We start from the raw sequence: 24,390 nt of genomic DNA, 5'->3' as shown, positions 1-24,390 counted from the left end.
GGGGGGGGGAATGGAGGATGTTGGATGGTGTTACATGGTGCAGAATGGCATTTATATCATCAAATGTATTATCCTTCACACTGTTCCTTTGTTCTTCTTCTTCTTCTTCTTTCTGTGTAGGGGCTTTGATGGAGAAAAATATCCAATGTCATCTTCTCATGATGCCAAAGCAAGATTCTCTGAAGTCACTGTTATTTCTCACTCTAAGTTGATGTCTCCTAGCTCTGTTGAAAACTCAGATAGTGGTATGACAGTTGTTAAAATTTAGATATCATCTAATATACTTATGGATTCATGTAACTCATTTGATGCTTGATGTTTTAACCAGGATCATCAAGGAATTCTTCTCCAACCAGCATTCAATCTGGGAAGGATAGTAGTGGGGTAAAAGGACAGAGTTCTGTTTTGGCATCGCCTATGCTTAATCAGAGCAATCTTAACAAAGATACTGGTTCAATTTCTTTTAATCAGGGTGTTTGTTACGTTGAAGATAGGAACTCTACTAACAGTCTGTCATCATTGACAAACGGCTCTCTATCTGGTGGAAGAACTGTTGGAAAGGAGGTTCAATTTCCAAACAGTGGAGGAACCAGTGAAGTTTCAAACACAAGTTCTAACCGATCTGATTTGAGTTTGAACATGTTAGATGAGGGGCCAGTAAATGACTCACCGGATTTTGAGCAATTTTTTCAAGAAGAGTACTGTAAAGCATTGCCCCTAAGTGCATGTCGTGAACCAACAGAGGTTGTTACTGATGTTGACAGCGGCAGTGGTCCTTATGACAGAGAAAAATCTGAGGAAGAAGGTGACAATGATGAAATGCTTGGGGGTGTTTTTGCCTTCTCTGAGGAAGGTAAATATCTAAACCTGTTATTTGATTGTTCTTATTCATATAGATGATGCATTCTAGTATGGGAACCTGAGCTTCTAAAATTTAACTTCTTCCATGTAACATACAACTGTCCCCATATCATCTATGGAGACAAAAAACTTATTGAAATCATCATTTCCAATTGTGGCAGGTTGAGTTGTATCTGCTTGTGTTTCTTTCCTGATGCGCACTTGCCACCTTCATGTACGTTCGTGTTGTCAACTTCAGGTCCCTTTGGTCGAACGTCAGCCTTGTGGGGGGTTCAAATACTAATTGAAGATTTATAAAGCTACTGACTGATTGGTTCAAGAAATATAATCACTGGCTTATTGTGCCGCCAGGGCAAATCTCTGGTTTCTTCCCTCCCAATGTAAATGTTGTAAATTGATATTGATAATACAAATGATTTGTGGGGACAGGGTTTTTTCTGTGCTGTGTAACCATATTCATTCTTCAAAGAAAAAATAATAATAAAAAAAGAAAATGAATTGTTGTACATTGTGTTGTTCACTAGTTTTTGTTTAGATTATGTTTCTCTAAGCCAGGTTCTTTCTTGCTATTGCATGCATCCTGGGGATTTAGATCAACCATCCATGTGGTCTGACTAGTTTGGGGTCTGGACAAACTGGGGTTATGTTCGGTAAGAGGGAAAGAGGAAGGCAAATAGTTTTTTTTTTCCTTTATTCTTTGGTAGGAGGAAAATAGAATGAGAAAAGGGGCCCTTATCAGAGGAAAAGTCAGATACTACAAGAAAAAGATGCCTCTTTGTTTCAGTTGCAGTTGCAGCAAACTTGGTAAATTTTGGTTTACTTGATGTACACTGTTTGAAATGTTACAGGCTGCTGATGCCATATGAGCCTATTTGGTTTCAAATACTCTTGGGCCCGTTTAGCAGATTTCTAGTGTTAGGAGGAGCCAACAGATAACAGCACTTGATACAGACAAAACCAGAAGCTAGTAAATAGTGCATTGAATTATGCAAATGTGCACTATTTGTGAGTCCTGTAGAGTAACACTCGTCCAATAAAACTTTTTCTCTATTGATTAGCTTTTCTTCTGTTCATTCACAAAACTTTGGATACCCAGAAACATCCTGCAGCTTTGTATTCTTGTGGCCTGCCATGGCAGCTACATTTATGGCATGAAATCTCCTCCCATGGGAAATTGGCCCCCACCCTAGATGCCCTTCCCATCAAAGGAGAGTTAGACAGGCAATCAGTGGTCCCTTCAACTCTAAACAGTCACTGAGATACTCTTTCCCATTATCCCGATGAGGGCAAATCTCCCTAAAATCTTCACCATGATTTGCTTAATTTTAATTTTGCTATGCACTTCCCTAGAGGAAGAAAACTTTGGCTACATGACAGTACATATTGGCTGCTTTGCCAAAGAAAACTTTAAAAAGGGGCTCAGTTAGGCCCCTGTGACTATGGAGATTGGAGCCATTTTTTTTGGTGTCCAGTCCACCTGGTAGAGGGTCCATTTTGTCGTTTTAAGGGCCTTTGAATTGTCTTAATCCTACACACTATTAAATGGGCTGTTGAATGCGCCATGGAGGGTCCCCAGTACTTTGGCCTTAAACCAATCCTAGATGCTAAACACATGACATGCTCTAATTAGCCTCCAAAGTTTGAACAGAAATTATGCTAATCAACTATTTTTGGAATGCATTTTGATTAGGAGATTCTTGGAAAATTGCCAGTGATATTGGAAAATTATAGTAATTTCATATGGTTTCGAAATTTTGACGATTTATACGTCACGTATGTCGCAGGTAAAAAAATATAATAATTTCATATAATTTTGGAATTTCAATTGATTCATAAGTTCCTAAGATTAACTAAACAAAACCCACTTCACTAATTAGCATTATTATAGTTATATTTTGATGGGTTTTATGACATGGAATCACCTTAACAGCCTTAATCAAACCTCCAAAACACCTTTTTGAGAATAATGTTGGACAGATAATGGAATGTGTTCCAAAAGGCTATTTGCTTTTCCATTTCTTTATCCTTAATTAATTCACAAAACTCCACAAAATCATTTTCAAGGGGCCAAGACAAAAGAATTTTAATTCACTCTAAGGGCCCTCCAATAATTTCTCCATCCATTCGGGAACTTTCTATTAATATTTTTAAAATTAGACCAGAGGTTGAATCGGTTTGAAATTCAATCGATTCAATCAATTCAACTAATCGGTCCAATTAAAAAATATATATAAAGTTTTATAAATTTATATTTTTAATTCAAAATATATACTAATTAGATGAAGATAAACCCTTAATTATAAGCTCAAGACTCATTTTATTTTTTACTGATATGAATTTACGACGGAATGGCATAACTACAAAGCTTCAACATTGCAAAAATCATGCCTTGTCCCTAAAATAAAGAAGGAAAAATGATTCCTTTCCCCTACTTTCCTTTATTGCTTTTCCTGTTGTTTTCTCCCTCAGCTAGTGTAGAATGTGGGAAGATTGAAGTAACCTTGGGAAAGCAAAAGCCAAAAGCAAAGATTTTAAAGCATGTTCTGTGGCCAAATGTCTATGTTACTGAATCACTCCTATAACCAATTAATCTGTAGAAACATATTATCCAATAAGACAACAACAACATCACATACAACAACTGTGGCATAAAAGGGCAGCAACATGATAAGATTCTTTGAAAAGATTGACAAGCATATAGGCATAAAATGAGAGAAGGGATAAGAGGGAAGAGAAGGGGGAGTAGGTAAGATAGAAATGGATATGCTGCTGTAACAACTACAGAGTCCATAATCATACCCAACTTGATTTTTTCTTTTTTAAAGATAAGTATGTTAGATTTACACTTTTAATTTGCCAAAAGACTGAATAACAGCATCACCCTTTTGATTACTTGGTTTCAGAAGAGACAAAACTTCACCCAAAAACAAAATATCTCTCATGCAAAGGGATGTAACATGGTTTTCACATCACTGTCACTTGTTGCAAAATTTGGCCTGAAAATGTGGGTCTTTTTCATCCCATGTTATTAGGTTCTTGCAAAACTGTTAAAAAGGAGTTTACAAGGCAGTCTTTTCAATGTCCTAAATTACCTTGAGGGAAAAAGTCCCTCATTCCAAGCAAATGAAATCTTGCATGTGTCAGCAAAATATGCATGCCCCAATAAAACTGACCTAACCTTCTTCTGTCTGGTGCCACCAAACTGACCTTTTTCTTTTTTTTTTTTTTGGGTGTTTCTTGAGACATGAACTATGGCATTTAACTTAAGTGGATTTGGATTTTCAATAATGAATCAATGAGATATGGTGTGAAAATTTGTCTCAACTGTTGCTGCCATGATTAAAATATTGGAATTCACTGCTGGCAGTGGAATAAATTATCTAGTAACTGAATGCAGTGTTGGCAGCATTGCCATATCCTTTAGGCTGGTTGGCACTTTGCATAGGAAAACAAAATAATAAACATATCGAAGAAAATGATCTGAGGGGGGGGGGGGGAGAGAAAGAGAAAGAGCAATAATTACTGAAAGAAAAAGATGGGGAAGGTGAATGGTACATGGCATCAAGTTTTGGATCTTGTGATGCTTTTATATATATATTTCAGAGTTTTCAACTTGCTCATAAATGATGAGGTTAAATAGAGGAGGCAAAGGAAACAGAAACACAAACCCAGAGGAGAAAGGGAAAAAACAACAAAAGAGGGAGAGAGAGAGGAAAGGAGTGACTTTGCATATACTGTAGTTATTTATTGCCCATTTCCAAGGGCAAGATTCTTTGGCTCCTAACACTATAATATCCATTTAATCAGGCTCAGCTTTCCACTCATTTTAAGGAAAGAGCACGATATAATTCTGTAAGATCTGCAAGTGGGAAGGTGGCTTAAAAGCAAGCTGCAATGGATGTGGTTAAGTTGCAAAAGCAGTTAGTTGACTACAGAGCCTCACTCTATCATGAGGTTAGTTTTTTGTTATATTAGAAACTGTGGACATTCAGGAAAAAAGTTGCCTTGTTTTTGCCTTTTGCTTATGCTATTTATCATTTTATCTCTTCCCAACTCGATTTCATGAGGATATGTAGTTTGCTATACTTGGTGACCATAGTCATTGAAGGAAGGTTGCTTTGCTTTTGGATTAGATTTTTTGTGATGAGTTCCTTGTTTTATGAGTAGGCTTTCCTGGACGAGCAATTTACACAACTTCAGGAACTCCAAGATGAGAATAACCCAGATTTTGTGGTTGAAGTGGTGTCTCTTTTCTTTGAAGATTCTGAAAGACTTCTTAATGAACTGGCTAAAGCTCTGTGAGGATTTTACTCATAATCTTCTAACAATTCCTTGCGTTGTAAATTGATATCAAGGACTCTATTTTCTGCTTTGGTTTACTCTTGACTTTTCTGCATGTCTTAATGCGGTTTTTGGTCATTGTTTCTGATCTTATGTAGAGAGCAGCAGAGCATAGATTTCAAAAGGGTGGATGCTCATGTCCACCAGTTGAAGGGTAGCAGCTCCAGGTATTTTTCTTGTTTTCTCTAGTTTTAAACCTCACTTTCTAATTTTAGCCTCAGATGAGATTTTCTTTCCATTTTGGGTAATCTCCTTTGCCACCACTTGTTTCCAGCATGAGAAACACCATATGCATTTTTGTAAGTAAATAGTTTTTTTCAATGGTTAAAGCCAATTTTGTACCAACATTTTTTTCACCCCTTAAAGCACATGTACCATCATGGTTTTTGCTGTTTCTCCATGAAAGAAATACTATTAGTTGTCCTAGAGATGAAAACTTAGTAACATTAATGAGATTCTGTCACCGCCAGAGTCAGTTTCAAGTTGCAAATCTACTTTCACAGAGTTCATATTGATGCACAGCTATAACAAATCTGTACTTCTTAATCTTGCATTTATGGTCATCAATTTTTCACCTATTTTAAGATCGGGGTTCCACTTTGTGTCCCACTATGTGTTCCACTATGGTCATAGAAACAAGTTCTTCTTCATATTTCTGTCACTGTTATTTCATGGCTAAAATGTTCTTAAATTAACAGCATTGGTGCTCAGAGAGTTCAGAAAGTCTGCATAACCTTCCGCAACTACTGCGAGGAGCAGAATGTGGAAGGGTGAGTTTTTTCTCATGCCTCAGATCATTACTGTGGATTTGTTTTAGTGTTAATATAGTTGGCAGAAGTTTCAAGCTTTGATGTCTTCTATAGGTGTCTTAAATGTCTCCAACAAGTGAAGCATGAGTATTCCCTTGTGAAAACCAAGCTTGAAACCATGTTCAAGGTAATGTTGAGAAATCTACCTCCTCAGAAGAGATGGTCTTTTTCTGAGCAGGATTTATCCAGATTCCTTGTTTTTGACTCCCAAGAATTGATTTTCCATTTTGTTTGACTGCAGCTTCAACAACAGATCTTGGCCGCCGGAGGCTCAATTCCTATGTAATAGTTGCTTCAGAGAGACCTATGATCATCTGCAGAGAAAAAAACAAGAGACCAAAATGGAATTTTGGCTATGTAGAAAAGTTTTTCTTGTCTTTGTTGCTTTTCTTGCAGTTTTTAGCAGGGTTCCTAAGCTACTGAAGGGTTCTATCTACTTTCGAGCTTAAGCTTGTATCATATTCAGTGTATGAGCAATGACAAAGAATGTGAATAAACCCTTCCAGCTTTTTCCTCTCCACTGCTCTCTGTTTGTTGATCTTTGAATTTCTAGCTCCAATAATTATCAATCGATTTAGAAACAACAAATGGACAAAAGAAACAGCTCTTATCAGGAATACTCCATCCTGTGGAGCAACTTTGACTTATGAGATTGGAAATGTATACATCAAAGATACCAGAGCTGCTGAGGCCTGATGAGACCAAAAAAATTTTTACTATGCCTGGAGAGGGTCATGTATCAAACTATTGTGCAGTCATTATCCATTAAAATTGAAACCAGACCAAACCAAATCTTGATTTTTATCTCCCCAGTTGTGTTGCACGTTGGCATTTGTCTAGCACAAGTATGTGAGCTAAGCAGGAGCACCAAGATGACAGAACACTGTCTAAACTCATGGAAACAAGAATAAGCCCTTCCTCTTTCAAATCCGTACCAATCCAACAGTAACCATTCAGCTTTGTTCTCTCTAACCCTTTAAAACATAGTTCAGACATGTCTAGAGCCAGTCATTTTAGCAAAACAGATTGCAAGAGATGGTAGTGTAGGGTAGGAGTGGTTGAGTCATTATTTCATCCCAGCAGATTAGGATAGGAGATTCTCTTAGCATCATGAAACAACAACCCACAGTAGGTAGAAGAAGCAGTCTACTGGTGCAAGAATTATGGAGGTTCTTTTACCTTCCTTTTAGATAGAGCAAGTGGAATTCAACAGAAGTTTGGTAACAAAAAAGAAAACTAAAAAAGTTGGACTTTTAAGCAATCAATTTTGATAATCCTCCAGCAACTACTCCTACCAGTTTATTACAGTCTGCAAACCAAACCTAAAGAGTACAGATTCATGATATTGATGAAACAACAATTCTTATCAAACAATTTCTACTAAAACCATTCTTATTGATACTAACTTCTCTCAATTAGAAGTCAGCCAGACAAGGTCAGCCAAGTTGACAATCAGATGTTTTTCCATATACTGGTCTGCCTGAATCAACTCATCAAGGTGAAGGCAGCTCTTAACCATGCAAGTAGTAAGTTTTCATGTTAAACCCAGAAAAGAAATCCGAATCGCAGGCTAAATTGGATATAGATTGAACCATTTTGGTCAATGAGTTCAACCACCATGTAAGTAGATGGAGATCTTCAAGGACAAACAAAATGCATTGGCCAATTAAAAATTTTATCACCGACCATTCACTGTTACAGACAGGATATCTCCATTGACGTACTTCAATGATTATACTAGTGGGTTATTGTTGCATTTTAGGCATTGAAAATGAAGACCAAACCCCACGTTGTTGGGGTGATTTCTCTCAAAGTCTGAAATTTTTTCTTTTATAATCACCATTCAGTGTGATCTCTTTCACATTCATTGAACATGATTATTATATGAAGGTCAACTATTTTCACATGAATGGGATGTCCCCCTTGTTTGCTAGTAATCCTGCAAGCAAAGACAAATTACATGCTGTAATGACGGAATATCAAATAAATTTTCTTTCATGTTTTCATATTTTATAAACAATCGATATCATCATCACCCACCAAGTCACCGACCCGTCTTAGTTCAATCTTTTTCATGCTTTCAATTCCAAGATGAAACATACTATGATTATACCAGTTACAGGTTGACTCAGACTTTCAGGAAAGAATCCACCACCATGAGCCGGTTAGCTGGTTGCTAGGATTATCAAACTGTTTACAGGATGATTCAAGAACTAAATGTGAAACCCCTTTGGCAATCTAGCTGCTGATTCATCAGAATGAAGAAGGAATCCATCACTGCAGAAAAGCAAAAGCCATGGTAGGCATGGCCAAATTTTAAATAAGATTAATTCAAATGTGACACTGTACCTCCCCTTACCACCCCCCCCCCCCCCAAAAAAAAAAAATTCCAGCTGGGGAGATTCCATTTTATGGTATATCATACTAATATTATAAGTAATACAAAGGACAGATGGATCCAAGTGCAGGCATTGTATGCATGTTCATGCACTGCCATGGTGTCACAGTTTATAACTTATTAAGTTACAACCACCCAGACATTGAAAGACACGAGTCAGTACATTTATGTTGAAGAATCAGGGAGCATTCAAAGTTTCCTATGCAAACTAAAGGTTCGTACATGTCGAAATCATCACCCGAAAGCATGATGCTAAGTGCAAAGAGCTAAATCTGAACAACTGTCAGACCTGACCTGATGATGTCGATAATTGATGGGAAATTAAGTTGTTAATCAATACTTGAAGTTTGTTTGCTTAACAATAAGAAAATATTAAAAAAAAAAAGGAAGTAAAAAAAACTGACCGGTTCCATTTAAATACCCATCAATAAGATTGATGGGTTCTATAAATCAGAGAATCATTGCTTAATATTTACTTAATTTTATTGAATGATCTCTGATATTCTGTATCTGAAGCATATCTGAATGTTTCTTTCCAGAGGCAGACTCCATGAACATTCTCTCGATTGTCCCAATACTGAAATAAAGGCTATGGATTCTGAATGATTAGCAAATGATTAATTGCAATCTAATCTCATTATTGAAAAAGGAAATGCTGTTTCTTTACTTATAATGGAGCATATGTATCATCATTTGTATAATATACATATAACTCATGTAGTAAAATAAATTTTCATGTAATTTGTAAATCAAGTTCAATGAACTGAAGGATCTGATATGATGATGAATAGCTGGATCAAGTAGCTGAAATTTAGGAGAAAGAGATAGACAACACAAAGGAAGACAAACATCTTGTAACTTTCTGTTAACTTCACTTGTTGCTATTCTGATACACAATATAGAAACAGCTTCTTTCATATTTGCAGTTGAATTCAAAACCAAAAGGTGTCAAAACTGTTTTTAAAAAGATAGATGAAGTTAAAACAAACATTTATGAGTGCTGATTATGAACCATGTTCGTCTTTACTGCTGGTGAATTCCACATTCTTTCCTGCTCATGAAAGCTTCCTAGCACAGCAGACTGCCTGTGATCACCTAAGACCATCGCGAAATGATCATAGTATGCCTGTGGATTAACATTTTCCAAAACATGTACTTGCTTCCCTTGTTCTTTATCAATAATAATCTCTCCTATCTTTGTTATGTCTCCATCTCCCAAGACCTTAAGAGGCTTCAACCTAAATGTCTGGTTCAAGTGTGGATTTGCAGCCAAGACTACTGCACCAAGGATCTCTCCCAAAAATATATCCTGCAAAGATACAAAATTTTTCCATCATCGGTTTCAACCTCTCTTTAGAAGAATGTAACACCTTATAACTGAACTAAAACATCATAAGATATATGCTTGAACGTTTCTATTTACCATGTGATGATATCTATAATATTCCTGTTGTAATTGCCAAAGTCTTGAAAGTAGACGTTGGACAAACAAAGCCTCAGGTGTCGGAGCTGTGACATTCATCCTGTTAAGAATTGTGCTGAAGGAACTAACTCTTCTTTGCATTTGCAGTGGAACAAGCGTGATGTCCAGGGATGAAGTAAAAACTTCCTTTGCAGCTAAAGGATCAAGAAACATGTTAAATTCTGCATATTCATTGGAGGGAACAGTGAAAAGATTTCCTTTCCCACTGTCATAGAGGTAGGCTATGTGTCCTCCAACAATGTATACTCCCTGCATCAGAAGATAAAAGTAGACAGTGTCATCATTTGGTCCACTAGTCCAGGCCTGATGTTTCTGGCATGAGGCAGCAATGCTTGTGAAATAGTGAAATCAATACAAGTATTTCTTACTTGACAGTGCAATTCCCCTAGAGGTGCCTGCCTATGATTTACAACAGGACTATGTTGACATTGTTTACCTGAATCATTGAGCTTGCATTCTCTGATAAAATGATCTCTGCTAAGTTTGTCAAAGGTCCATTCGTTAACAAAGTGATCTTTGATCCTGGATCCAAAGAGTCCACTATAGACTTCCAGACATCCAGTGCTGATGGTTGCCTAAGTTCAGGATGATCAGTATCTCTAGAAGCTCCAAACTTGACAGAGTTTTCTGCTGTGTATCTGAAAAGTTATTAGAATGCCACATACGTTTAACCTTGTTTTCGCTTATGGATGTTTTGAAATTTTATTAAGTATGTGGAATTGTTAATATAGTATTAGTTCGAATTCTATCAGTTCTTTTTAGAATTTTGTCTTAGATGCTACCTAAAACTAATGCTTACACAACTGGTAGAGAAGGATTTAAAATGTATTTTTCATATCCAAACATTCTACAAACTACACATATAAGAATGAAAATCTGAAGGCCAGGAATGTCACCTTCTTGGACTTCGAGGTAAGTCACGAGCAAGTCCATATAATGTGTCCGAGTCCAAGTAACCACCACTACCATAAGGGATAGCTTTGGAGTACTTGCAGTCTCCAATAGCAGAGAAAGCTGGATTGGCTTGCCCAACTGCAAATGCTTTACCAAGACCAACTGGAATGTCATCGTGGCCCATCATATGTAGTATATCATATACAACATCTATTGTTGCAGAAGTTGCCCAGCCAGTTGAGCTGATTAGTATTCCCTAGTTAAACATGGAAAAATCAAGCATGAGGAACTTGTGAGAATCCATAAAGATAGGGAATAATTTTGTGTCCTGTTTCATGTAAAGCCTGAACATTGGTAGTGCTTAAATGTAACTTGTGGAACCTTGCCATATTCATTCAATCTACAGTTGCAGTTGCTTAACTTCATGAGATAGTAACCTAGCTTGAGATTTAGACCTAGCAAATCCACCATAAACTAGCGTACCTTGAGGTTGATTTTTTCCACAGGTAATTTGAGGAGATATAGAAGAGCTAGAAAGTCCCCAGCACTCATATCCATGTCAAAAATAACTGGTTTTCCACTCATCTTCTTTCCAAAATCTGGTTTATGAAGAACCTCCCTGTGGAAAGGATATTGCTTTCTGATATCAAACCTTCCAGTTTGCTCAGGGCTGTTTATAACCTACAATTAGCAGAAAGAATGAAACTATAACATTGCACCAGCTTCATGACCACAGTCAATTACATTATCTGCACTTTACTTTTATGTAAAGTAGAAAGCCTAATCTTAGAGAACAAGATATCATTCAGCGTTTCCTGATTACTTGTCTGTGACTTTTAAGCATGGATTAAACAACAGAAGAAAAGGTGTTAAGGTGAAAACTATTATAGGAACTTACTTACTCGGAGAAAGCTTTTATAAAATTCTTTCTGAAGTGAGCTCCCATTGTCATGGTTTGATTTAGCTTTCATTGCAACAAGAACACGTACCGCATCCTCTCCAGTATCTTCTTTTGTGTAACCATCCTGTTAGCATCATATAGATCTCTAAGAGAACAAAAGAACTTCACCAACATAGTTACCATATCAAACCAGCTTCAAATATCTTTTAATGACAGAACCTGATCAGTCATGTTTGGACAAAATAAACTATATGCATACGTTGTGTTTCTTCTGAATTAAATATTAATTCAACTTGCTTATGAACTAAGCATTAGGACCAAAGAATTATAATCAGCTATAGTCTGTATTGATGATACCTGACATTTCCCTTTTCCTTTTTGAATGCAAAAAGGATCTTGCATTCCCATTTGAACATGGCCACTATGCACCCCATCCTTGTCTACTTTAAACTTTGGCATTGAATTCCCTGTAATGAGTGGATTTGAGCCATCTGATATTCCATAAGGTTCATTAGAGGTAACCACTGAGATGTTCATATATTGCATCTCAGCAAACTCATTTTCTCCATTGTGAGAGTTTCGCATTATAGATAATGCTACACCAACCAGAAAAGAGTCCCACATACAATATTGCTGCCAAAATTCATCAGTTTGGATGTCTTAGATGAATATATTCCACTAGATAAAAAGGGAAGCATGAACCAGAAAGGATTTCAAGAGAAATTACCTCATGGAATACATCGCTTAACCAGGTATCGCGAATAATTTTTAAAGCTTGGAAGCAGTATTTTGCCTCATATGTATCCTGTCTCCTTTCAAACTCCATGAAGAAACTCCTACTTAAAGGGATGGTATTTGTTGCATCCAGAGGAACAAGTGTAACTGGGATACCAGAATGGAACACCTGCTCAAAAGAAAAAGATCCAAATAACAAATACACTACTATGAGTTCATGAATATCAACCAGAAGTAACCATACATTACCTTGTAGGCAGCAAAAGGATCTGAAAATATATTGAACTCAGCATAAGGGTTGCTGTCTTGGGGATAGAGGTTACCAATATTAGGACACTCCCCTGAATTATCAGAGCTGTCATTCTTTGGACAGTTTGATCTAACAGAACCCCCCATGACATAAATGTGTTTAACATTTTTCTTCAAGTCAGGATTGCTCATGAGAAAGATGGCAAAGTTTGTATGTGCACCCAAAAGAAAGACAGTTGTAGGACCTGAAGATATTGCATCTATCATCACTTCTTGTGCTGTAGGTTGCTGAAGAGGAGTGTACCTCCTGCTACCCTATGTCATGTAGAGGAAACCTGTCACTAGGACTTGAAAACACATTTAAGCTTAATGAATTCAACCTCAAGCACCATTCATATATCATTGTGAACCAAAACTAGAAACATAACATGGAAAGGTTCATGATATCAGTTCGAGTCAGTTAGTACCAGCAATTCGGTTTAATCTATCAAGAACCATATAGTTTAAGCTTAAAAAGTTGTTGTAAGATGATCAGCAATGCTTAGACTGAGTCATTACAGATGGTTAAACTTGTTGCAGCCAACATATGATTCAAGTAGTGGAAAAGGGGACCTGTGGAAGGAAAGCTTTTCTGAGGCCATAGTTAGAGTTGACATCAAGACGCCCTCTTCGTGCCACAGGTATTGCTTGTCTATATCTACACTCCCCAGCCGTTGACATTTCCTGCCACCACACAAAAATTCTTAACCATACATGGTTTGCTTTTCTTCATTTTGTCAGCTCACCCTCCAAATAGTATTACCAATTCAGTTTTCATGATGGACCAAAACAATGATCATATCAAGGGAGAGCCCAAAATTAAGTTTCATTGAAAAAAAAAAATAAAAAGCCTTGTCGACGACGCGTGGTACACTCTCATTGGTCCACTGAATATGCCTATGTTCAAAGTTTTAATGAAAGAGATGAACCTGGTCAATTATGGGTTGATATCCACCAACATTGGGAAGGATAGTACCATTGGGTAAAATGCCACCTTCACCTCCTACTCCCACTGGAATATCATCACGATCCATCATGAACAGAATATCGTATACATGATTGATGGCATGCCCAGCATCACTCCATCCATTTGCATTGATAGTAATTCCCTGCAATCAATAAATATTAATAACTAATAATATATCAATCGCGTGTGATTGAAATTATACAATATTAAATCAGATATATAACATTTTTCTAATCTCTCTGTTGCATACGGATAATGAATTATTAGAGTTAGATAAGCTTGCCTTTGTTTTTTTATCCCTTTATCCTATACTCAATTGCTTGATGTTGATATTGGAAAAGGAGAGGGAGAAAGAGCTCTTTTGGATAAACAATAAGCAACTATACTGCAGATTGATGGTGATATTCCCGAGAAAGAGAGAGAAACCTGCAAATGGAATTGAGTCCTGTCTTGCTTCAAGAGATAAAAGAGAGCAAAAACATCATCGGTATCAACATCTGTATCAACCAGGATCCGATGAGGCTGATGAAGATGATGATCAGGATCCACAAAGCTAACAAAAGCTCCTAGACCTCCAATCATGGCTACTACCCATGCCACTCTCATTACTCTATAATATATCAATCACCAAAAAACGAAGGGAAAAAATCAATTACATCATTCCATTAATCCCATGCAAACTTTGAAAAGAAGATTGATCGTATCTTAATTTCCTAGGAAAAAGAAAAACATAAAATTAAGCTAGCAGTATGGTTCATTCCCATGCATATGCTCACCAACATGAACCAGTCATCAGAAATTCACGAACCTAATAATATATGCAAAGTAAATTCATTATCTTCAAAACTTATACTAAAAAGGAGAAGAAGAGGAAGAAGAAGAAGAACCTTTGAGAGAACAGTCTTCTAACTTCATGATTCCATACAAAAGCATACATAGTTTTACACTATATGGGTTGAATCAACTTATTGAATATTGTTAGTGGGAAAGGTGCAAAAAGAAAACAAAAAGGTTCAAATAATCTAGGGGGGTCAAAAGGAAGGCTTGAAAGAACCAATAGACAGAGAATAACGCACGAATATAGTGCAACATATATGGAAACTAATTTAATGATATATGATTTGCTCTCTCCACACATGGAAGCTTAGACTGTTTTCTAATAAAATTTTCCTATTCCTTTTCTGTTCTTTTTGAAAATGAATTATTGCTGATTATTTGCATACATATAGATATACCATATGCTGTACATCCCAAAAAAAAAAGTTTCAAAATAAATAAATAAATATATGAATATTATGAAAAAGTTGCTTGCTATTTATGACAAGGAATTCCCAATTATATATTCAATTCCATAACTAATTAGAAGTAAATTTGGAAGGTAAATTAATAAATAGAGACCAAATATTGAACCAACAAAAGAAATGGCTAAGCGATGTTTCATCCAATGACTTGATTGTAAATCAACTTTCAAATTATTCATCACATGGGGAGTATTTGAGAGTAAAAAATTCATTACTCATAGGGATAAAAAAATCTTTTACTATTGTAATTCTTTTGTGGGATAAAGTAGAATGTAAAGGGGAAATGAGGAATTTGATATTCCACCCTTTGAAAGTTGTGCACTAAAAAGAATTATTGCATTTGCATATCATTAAATTTTGTCCCCATTTTAACACTTTTCATTCATGCATTCTGTATTTGATTCAAGGGTAGTACATGCATCCCTCTTTCAAAGAGTTGGTTTCAATCCCTTTGTCCAAATTCCAAAACATAAAACACTTTCATTCTATTTTTTTTCCTGATTTATTGTTTGAGTTTAAGATTCTTTCTCTTTTTACATTTTATATCTGTATAAGTAAACGAATGAATGATAAACATAAATTATTTATCATAAATATATCTTAAAATATAAATTATCATAATAAATAAATTTAAAATTTAATTTTTATCTCCTAATGTCACAGTCTAGAGACATAACATAATCATAATTATTTTTTATTAAATACTCACAAAATTATTATGTTTGAAAACAAAAATTTGCCAATAGAAAGCAGCCACATGAGCACAATGGTGTGTCATTGTGGAAGCCAATGGAGCAACCACATGTTTTATTAGCCACACCAAACCCCACAGCCAAATCCAAAGATCCCATTATTTTATGGTTTTTCAAATTCCCAACAAGCCTTGAGCTTTGGGCCCCAAAATTTGAATCCTCAAAACTAGCCTTATTTTATTCTCTCTTTAAAAATCCCTCCTTTCTTCACGCCTATTTTATCAGTCTATCTCCATATCTTGTTTCTCCACAATAAGAACCCTAGCAAAACCCTAGCCTTCAAAATCCAAACCCCATCTCTAATACTCCCAAAAATGGCCAGAAAGAAACAGTCCCATCAAGCCAAAGACCACAAACAACAAAACCCATCTCAAGAAACACATGACTCTGTTAAAGTTTCAACCTTTACAGAATCTTACAAGCCTTTGAGCCGTCAATCTTCCATGGAAGATCCTAATGAGAAGCTTCAAAACCTTAAGTCTCTTAACGCTTTGCTTCTCAAAGAGGCAGTTGAAAAGAGGCAACAGATTGAATCCTTGGTTCACGCCATGGAAGCCCTTGAGGCTGAGTTGAGTGAAAGGAAGGGACTTGAAGTTGAGGAGAGTGAGAAAAATTTGAGCTTGGAGTTTCAACATGGATTGCTTTGGGTTTATATGAATACCCAAATGAGGGAAATGGGTGCTGGGAGGGAAAGGGAGATTGGGGAGTTGAAGAGTAAGGTGGATGGACTAATGGGTAGTCTTGAAAATGAGAGTCAAAGGTTGAGTTTGGTTTGCAAAGAGAGAGATTTAGCAAGGTCTGATTTTGAGTTGCAGGTTAAGGAGAGTAGTTTGATGAAAGAGAAACTGATGAAAATGGAGAAAAATGAGAGGAAGTTTGTGGAAGAGATAGAGAAACTGAAAGTGGGATATGATAGGTTGGTTGGGGAGAAAGAGGAGTTGGAGAAAGTGAAGAGTTCGGTGGTGAAGGACAGAGATGTATTGGAGAAAAACATGGAGGATATGGTGAAGAAAGTTGAGAGTTTGAGAAGAGAAATCGAAGGGGTTGTGAGGGAGAAGAAAGGGATTGAGATGGAGAAAAATGAGCAAAGAGTGAATATTGATCAGATGGAAAAGGAAATGCGGAAAATGAGTGAGGTTATAATGAGTTTGAGGAAAGAAGAGGGGATTTTGCGGTCTAAAGTTTTTGAGCTGGAAAAGAATTGTGGTGAGGCTATGGATAGGGAGGCTGAACGGGCAATAGAGATTGGTGCATTGGTGGAAGAAAAGAGAGCAAAAGAAAGGAGTATTGAGAGGTTAAGGAAGGAAAAGGATTCAGTCTCAAAATTGTTGGAAATGACAATGGTGGAGTCGGATGATATGCAGAGAAGAATTGAGAAGTTGTTGGAGGAAAGTGATATAACTAGAAGGGTTTTGGAAATGAATGAGAAGGAATTAAACGATCTGCAGAGGAAGATCGAGGAATTGGTTGGAGACAAAATTGAGATTGAAAAGGTCAAAATTAGTCGTGAGAATGAAAATGCTGAGTTGCGCAACGAAGTGAGTGAGCTGAGGAATGTTGTGAATAGGCTGCAAGAGGCATGCGAGGATCATGAAAAGAAGGACAAAGAATTGATTTCTGAAGTTAGCGGCTTTAGAAATTCATTTGATCAAGTAACACTTGAAAGGGACAATGCATTGAAAGGATTGGATGAGGAAAAGCAGAATGGTGTTAACTTGAGAACGAAAGTTTCAGAAGTGCAGAAGTTGCTTGAGAAAACTGCGGAAGAGTTGGCACAGAAGAGGGCTGAGTGGCAGAACCTAATCAAGGAAAAGCAGGAGATGGAGAGTCACTTTGGATCAATGAGTGAAGACAAAGATAAGTTGCAGAAGGATCTTTTGGAGGCCAAGAGAAGTATCAATGATTTGAGGGCTAAAATGGAATCAACCAGCATTAATTATGAGCGAGCATTGACTATGTTGAAGAACACTGCTACACTGTTATGTCGATCTAAAGATGAAAATGATCGAAAGGTGAAGGAAGCAGCTGCTATTACTGAACAGAAGCTTGAAGATAAAATTCAGCCATATGCAGCAGAATTGGAGGCGATCAAACAAGCATTTAAGAATAAAGAGAAAACGTCTCAAGACTTGAAGCAGAAAGTTGAGTTTATGGAGAAATCTATGGTGGAAGCACAAAAGAAAAAGAGTTTCTGGACTTTGGTATCCTCAGCAACAACCCTTTTGGCAGCAATATCTGTTGCGTATGCCGCAAGAGGACGTTGAGTTCTTTGGTTTATTGGTTAATTTTGTTTTGGCACAAGTTGTTTTTGCTTCTAGGATTAACTGAGAAAACTCTATGTAACAACGTCCTATGTTGCTACTTTGGAACTGCAACTAAGACATAAATAATGCTTTTTGGATAAGGCAAGACTCATAACCTTAGATTCAGAGGATGCTTTTTAACTGCTTTATGAGCATGATTCCTATATGTTTATGCTTCATATTTTAGAGGTGATATTGGTCTTCCGTCCGCATATTTGTTACTCTGTTGCTCTTAAATCTTTGTTTGTGGAAAGTTAGAAAACCAAAAATGCATGCTAAATCAGGTGAGCCAAATTGATGATTGATGATATCAAATTAGTGAATATGAAGCAAAAGGTTTTCATCTTCATAAAGTATTGCTTTCCTAGGAGACTTGTTCTTGCTTGTTTTGATTATGGTAGTTAGACTTTTAGATTTTAGGAGTTGAACACTTTTTGAATTCGTTGTACCTGGTTCTACACATCCAATCAATTAGGTGCATAGGCAATTATTGTTTGGGACAATCATACGGTAAGACAGATGAACTACATTGTCCAAATAAATTTGTCGCATCTCGGGAAAATTAAATTAAGCATCAATTTTAAGGAGTACTCATAATATGGTTCATGATTATGTTCATTCTCTTGTGCCATTACACCAATGTCCAGTTAATCCGTGGCAGAAGGTTTTATGCCATCTGGAAGAACAATTTAAGCTGCAGCATCTACAACCTTGTTACTTAATAGGTCATCTAAGTAGTTTAACTTTTTCTATGGAATTGATACTGGATCTTTACTTAAGATTTTATGGTCATATGAGAAGATCACTTACTCTTAATTGCGCTCAAAGATCAAACATGATGTTTCAACTATTTGGATTTAGATAAAAGGTAACAATCTTTCACTTCATCTGCTCATTTTAATCTTTCAAGTTTCATGCACTTGCATCTGTATATTTGCTTAACATATTCAACTGATATATTAGGAAATGGCAACATGCAAAACAAAGATTGAGACAAAAGGAAAAGCTCCATTAGGTTCTTAAAAAAGAAAAGAATTGCAAATTTAATAATTACAGAGTAGATGGTAGCTGTTATTTCCCTTTTTGGCTATAACAAAATGATGCAGACATACAGGGTTGTGTGTAGCCATTCAAAAACATGTCATGTATAGACCACAAAGTCTCAACATTCAGAGCTTAAGAAGGTATGCAATGACAAAACTTGAGTATGAGCTGGCTATTGGCACCAATTGGTAGGTAAGTTTTGGTGGTGACATTGATATCATGCAGAAACTTGGTGTTAGAAATCTGATTTTATCCAACACCTTTTTTGCAGCAATCTCAAAATATGCCCACCTATATCTTGATTAGGATAATGCAGTTAACCCTGCCAAAACCACTGCCACAATGTCATCTGATTCTTGTTTGTGGCACTGGCGAGTGTGTTAAGAGTCCATCAACTTTCTTCTATGGCCATCATAAAGGCATGATTCTGTAATAATTTGATTGGACATCCGGTAGTCCCTCCTTTCATTTTCGGGTTATTCAAACCAACATTTCCGTAAATCTCTCAATGTAAATAGTGAAAATGCAAGGAATTTGGGAATGGGATGGGAGACCATGATCCTAAGACTTGACATTTTATTATTCTGATGCATGGTATCTTCCAGGTTGGAAAAAGGGTTTGACTTTAGAAAGGGAAAAGAGGTAAAATGGGCTTTTGAACGTTGGGGAAGCTTTAAAATGTTTTCGAGTTATCGAGCCTTCCAGAGCCTTAACAGTTAACACCATCTTAATCAGCTTGAATTCACATGCGGCAGATGCAATCCTTGTCAGAGAGCACATGATTAGAAACAAAACAATTCCATATGTTGTTTGAAATTATGAAAAAAATATAGAATAGATTAAGCAGGAGTGCAGAGTGGACCAGATATAATATTTCTTCCAGCTGAGAAATTTATGCATGCTAGTCTCATTGTTTTTTAGTTGGTCCACACAAGTCAATTAGACAAGGCTTGACGTCTTCATCAAGGGCTTAGCTGTTCTTTAACATTATGCTAATATTCTCTTAGCACCATGAAAGCAAATCCTAACAGCATACAAAAGGATGGTGTGTGCTTCTCAAGTGGTCCCCTTGAATGCATTTAAAATGCAACCACCATTCTATAGTTTTTCCCCCTTTCCAAACAAGCCAATTTCTATATTTTCTCCAGTCTTAAGCTCCAAAATTACTCTTCCATTACATGTATTCAAGAAATGACAAGAATGCATCAAATCAATCTCTATCCATGGCCAAAAAATAGACTGCTAGAATTTGGTTCCAATCATTTATCAAAGTGTAAGGGCACCCTTTTGTCCTGGCTGGATTTAATGGATGAAATGGCCGCACGTTTTGATTCCTCATTCAGTTGTCTCTCAAAATTATCTTCTGGGGAGTAAAATTTGGCAGATATTGTCTTTTTTAGGTGTCCATGCTAATCAATCATCAATCATTCAAACAAAGGTTAATCAAGCTTCTTTAGGATTAAAAATACAGATAAGCCAAAAAGATGTGGTGTCATTGTTTGTGCAAACCCTGGATAGACCATACACAACCCATGAATAAGAAGCTTGCAGCTCAACAAAATCTGATCCTTCACCCCACAAGAAAACATAAATTCAGTGTCATGGAATCTGCACTGCCCCCTGCTATCAGAAGGTTCCAGGAAACCAGTAACTTTGATGCAATATGAGTGATCAAGAATCTACCGGCTTAAGTTTGATTTGTCTGTTATAAAATATAAACAAGAGGCATTTCATAAGCCAGAAATCTCTAATTAAAAATTTCTCAAATCTTATAGAGCATAGTTGTATTTACACTTGTCCAGGAGTGTCCAACAAGAATAGAGCAAACAGAATACCAAAATTTAAAATGGAGAAAAAGAAAACTAAAAACCGCAATAAGCAAACATCTTTATATATACTAACACATATGTATAAACATACAGGGTCACAACACCATGGAACCTTTCTAATCCATGTTCTAAAATTAGCTTATATAACATTAGCCAGGCACCAATCCCTTGATCAGGTACCAAATGTTATCCATATATTTCCTGTCTTCTTCTCCTTTGTGGCAAGAAGCCAGAATTTGTAATTCTTAAAATTTAGTGGTCTGCTAAACATGACTGCCGCAGAAGCTTCATCAAACCATAACACCCCAAGTCCAGGTGATTGAATGCAGACCAGAACACATCCTGATCCAGCTATGTGCTGAAATACCTCTTCTTCACCATATAACCAAGGCCGGTACTCTATAAATCAGGGAAAAAGCAGAGCCCAAGGGAGCCAGCTAGCAATAATACCATGATTAATACGACAGTAAGTAGTAATACTACACAATCATAGACTGCAAACTTCTTAATTACCACAAGTGGAATGTCAAGCTCCTATCATTTATGGCTGCCTGTAGGTAAAGTTAATCCTATTAACAGTTAGAACTCACAAATTTACTTATCTCGCCCATAACAGTATGGAAGTGGTTGTTGTTCGGTAACAAGTAGAAACCAATTGTTGCCTGGTCCAAATATAAAAGTTTAACCTCTTGGCCAGCGTTTTTGAGCCCTTCAACATAAGCCATTTGCCAATCCTGAACAAGGTCCAAGCCAGCAACCACTACCAGACTCTTTGGAAATTTGATTCCTTCAAGACTCTTACCATTAGGACCAAATGGATTACATGCAGGATGATCCCTGTCTTCTCCTTCAGGGAGAAAAGCTCTCCAGTACCAGTCCCGGTCTTGCAGAGTAACAAAATATTTCCCATCTAAACGCTTTTCAGATTCAGTTCTTTCTTGTCCACCAAACATTGGATTGAGTAATATATTTCCCAATACATCAATTCCTGATTCTACAGCTTGAGCTGCGACATGGTGTGCAATGTTACCACCAGAGCTATCCCCAGCCAAATATATATGAACCTTTGAATCTTTCTGGCTTTGAAGCCATGATCTAGAGTTAACCCACTTAAGAGCAGTCCACCCATCATCATAAGCACTTGGATATCTATTTTCAGGTGCACGCCGATAATTCACAGAGACCACAACAGCCTTACAAACACCTACCAATCGGCGACAAAGAGTGTCATATATAGCACTATTTGCCGAGGAATGTGCAAAGCTTCCACCATGAAAGAAAATTATAACAGGGACAACCTCAGCCATAACAGGCTTCTCAAGCTCAACAATGTTTGGCTGAGGCTCTTCAGCAGTAGCTGGTCTATAAATCCGACTAAAAAGGCTCGTGCTACGATCAATGATGACATCAAATGAGAAAACCCCATCAACTGGGTTCGCATTAGCAGGGACTTTCCGATCAAGAAACTCTGCCAAGTGACGTTTGAAAGTGCCATCAGGTCGACGAAGAAGATTGTAAGCCAACTTATAAGTGGAGATGAGGACCCATGTATTTAGGGGAACCACCATCTAACAGAGACAAAGGTAAAGAGAAAAAAAAATCAAAAAGAGCTTCATCTTGCCAAGAAACAAAGTGCAGTAGATATACATACAGCGACCAAGACCTCATGAAATCATATCTAAAACAAAGAAGATTTTACACAACCAATTTTTATTACCAGTCTAAAGTTACTAAAATAAATGAACAGAAAACCCTAGAGACCCCAGAAATTAACTGTACTCTCCTTGTCAAGATACACCAAAATTAGTAAGAATATGCTATGATCCTAATAAGCAATGCAAAATTTGGCCATGTTTAACTCCATAATTTTCACAAAAAATTCAAGTCAAATGTTATCTTCCAAAGTAAGGTGATCCAAACCAACAACTACTTGAAAACTCCTCCACTAACTTATATGATCTTGGAAATCCAATCAAACCCCCCAAATAAAACCACTCCAAAGACTGAACTGAAATCAGAGAAAATTCCAACTTTCTTGGAGAAACAAAAAAGAAGAGCTCCAAACCCAAATCACAAAAAAAAAAAACCAAAAACAAAATAATCAGCCAGTATGATGTTGAAGCTCAAAAGTCAAACTAAATTGCTCCATACCCCAAAACCAGCAAAGGAATCAACTTTCAATAAACCAAAACCCCAAAATTTAAAAAAAAATCTCCAGTAAAAAGGATTTGATAAGACTACCAGCTCTAACCAAGAATCAGCTAAAACTCAGCTTTTTTCAACCCCCAATAAAAACCGAATATATATAAAAACAATCCATAAAAATAACCCATCTTTGACAACCCAATTATGGAAAGAAGTGAAACAAATTGAAAAAGGAAATAAAAGAAGGAAAAAAAAAGATTGTACCTTGCACTCATTGAGGTTGACTTCATTACTTCCAGCCATTTCCCCTTCTTTAAAGACTTGAAAACAAAACCCAAAAGCTCAAGACAGATCCTTTTGAAGAACAACCCCAAAACACACAATTCATATCACAACCCAAAATCCAAAAAAACGCAAAGCAACAGTTTTTCTCTTCAAAATATCCCTCCCTTTTAACTTCTTTTTTGCTTTTTTTTTTTTTGCTGTTCAACTCATTATCGAGTTCAAAACAATTTTTTTTTTCGGGCTTAATAATCTCTCCAAAAGAAAAGAGAGACAGAGAGAGAGAGTAAACGATACAATGATAAAATCTCACTGCAATAAAACAGAGAGGGGGCTGTACGCGTGCTGTGTGGTGTGGGTGAAGGATAGGAAAGAGGTGCGCACGTTAGAAAATACGTATAGGGAGATGCTAAAATAACAAGTAAGTGAATGTGGACATCAGAGACGACAAAGTGAGCTGCCGAAAGATAACTGTTCGGTGGGTCCTTTTAGTTGTAAATTTAATTATATATTATTTTTTGGATAATTGTTTTAATAATTTTTATTTTACTCATTAAAAAAATTTAAATTATAATTTCATTATTCAAATTTAAAAATAAAAAATATAGATTTACAATTTTCATTTTTCATCTATAATTTTGAAATTCACACATAAACAAACTCAACCAATTTGTACCAAAAACATGAAAATCTTCATAAAAACAAAACCAGCCGACTTTGTTAACATATTTCGTGATTTCAATTTATTTTTATATTTTGTTTTATGGTATTTTTCTTAATTAATATCACGTGAATAATTTTTATTTTCACAAGAATTAGATTATTAAATTTATTTAGTAAAATTAAATATATTTTGATAATTTTATTGAAAAAATAACAATTTCAGTTTTTCAAGAATATAAATTATTTACAAGATATTAATTGAGAAAAAATATACAATTGGAACATTAAAATTATAAAAAAATATAAGTGTAATTTATACAAATAAAATTACATATTTTTTAATCTAAATTTATTTTAATAATTAAATTAAATTATTTTGAAGTAAATAAATTGG

The 24,390-nt window shown here is 36.2% G+C and overlaps 5 protein-coding genes across 9 annotated transcripts in view; 3 read left to right on the top strand and 2 right to left on the bottom strand.

The window, feature by feature from the left end:
* Nucleotides 1-1,381, top strand: part of LOC18600331 (autophagy-related protein 18h) — a 6,351-nt gene extending 4,970 nt beyond the window's left edge. Inside the window, exons 7-9 of the mRNA XM_018121869.1 lie at nt 121-245; nt 329-853; nt 1,023-1,381. Of these exons, the coding sequence (XP_017977358.1) occupies nt 121-245; nt 329-853; nt 1,023-1,027 (655 nt within the window). The 3' untranslated portion in view covers nt 1,028-1,381. The remainder of the gene's footprint in view (nt 1-120; nt 246-328; nt 854-1,022) is intronic.
* LOC18600330 (histidine-containing phosphotransfer protein 1) lies at nt 4,459-6,531 on the top strand. The gene is made up of 6 exons (XM_007030699.2): nt 4,459-4,815; nt 5,029-5,159; nt 5,301-5,369; nt 5,901-5,972; nt 6,066-6,138; nt 6,253-6,531. The coding sequence occupies exons 1-6, from the start codon at nt 4,756-4,758 to the stop codon at nt 6,295-6,297; spliced, it is 450 nt and encodes a 149-aa protein (XP_007030761.1). The 5' UTR covers nt 4,459-4,755; the 3' UTR covers nt 6,298-6,531.
* LOC18600329 lies at nt 9,220-14,758 on the bottom strand. 5 transcript variants are annotated; one of them, XM_018120806.1, is made up of 13 exons: nt 14,565-14,758; nt 14,104-14,287; nt 13,640-13,819; nt 13,284-13,394; nt 12,672-12,986; nt 12,415-12,591; nt 12,045-12,320; nt 11,689-11,811; nt 11,270-11,467; nt 10,789-11,042; nt 10,329-10,530; nt 9,833-10,141; nt 9,220-9,718 (listed from the first exon to the last, which is right to left on the bottom strand). In XM_018120806.1, exons 1-13 carry the CDS (start codon nt 14,612-14,614, stop codon nt 9,401-9,403), a joined length of 2,697 nt encoding a protein of 898 aa, XP_017976295.1. In that variant the 5' UTR covers nt 14,615-14,758; the 3' UTR covers nt 9,220-9,400. The 5 variants fall into 5 exon arrangements, with proteins under 5 accessions (XP_017976295.1, XP_017976296.1, XP_017976297.1 ...); XM_018120808.1 differs by lacking the exon at nt 9,220-9,718 and having other exon boundaries at nt 10,031-10,141; nt 10,329-10,456; XM_018120809.1 differs by lacking the exons at nt 9,220-9,718; nt 9,833-10,141 and having other exon boundaries at nt 10,421-10,519.
* Nucleotides 15,871-18,245, top strand: LOC18600327 (trichohyalin). Its single transcript, XM_018122299.1, has one exon. The coding sequence runs from the start codon at nt 16,045-16,047 to the stop codon at nt 17,992-17,994; it is 1,950 nt and encodes a 649-aa protein (XP_017977788.1). The 5' UTR covers nt 15,871-16,044; the 3' UTR covers nt 17,995-18,245.
* LOC18600326 (gibberellin receptor GID1C) lies at nt 20,824-23,526 on the bottom strand. Its single transcript, XM_007030695.2, has 2 exons — nt 23,316-23,526; nt 20,824-22,474 (listed from the first exon to the last, which is right to left on the bottom strand). The coding sequence occupies exons 1-2, from the start codon at nt 23,352-23,354 to the stop codon at nt 21,479-21,481; spliced, it is 1,035 nt and encodes a 344-aa protein (XP_007030757.1). The 5' UTR covers nt 23,355-23,526; the 3' UTR covers nt 20,824-21,478.

This window comes from Theobroma cacao, chromosome 5 (assembly GCF_000208745.1).
Source record: "Theobroma cacao cultivar B97-61/B2 chromosome 5, Criollo_cocoa_genome_V2, whole genome shotgun sequence".
Lineage (NCBI taxonomy): Eukaryota > Viridiplantae > Streptophyta > Magnoliopsida > Malvales > Malvaceae > Theobroma > Theobroma cacao.
The sequence above is the reverse complement of the archived record's forward strand: the minus strand, read 5'-3'. Positions and strand labels throughout refer to the sequence as shown.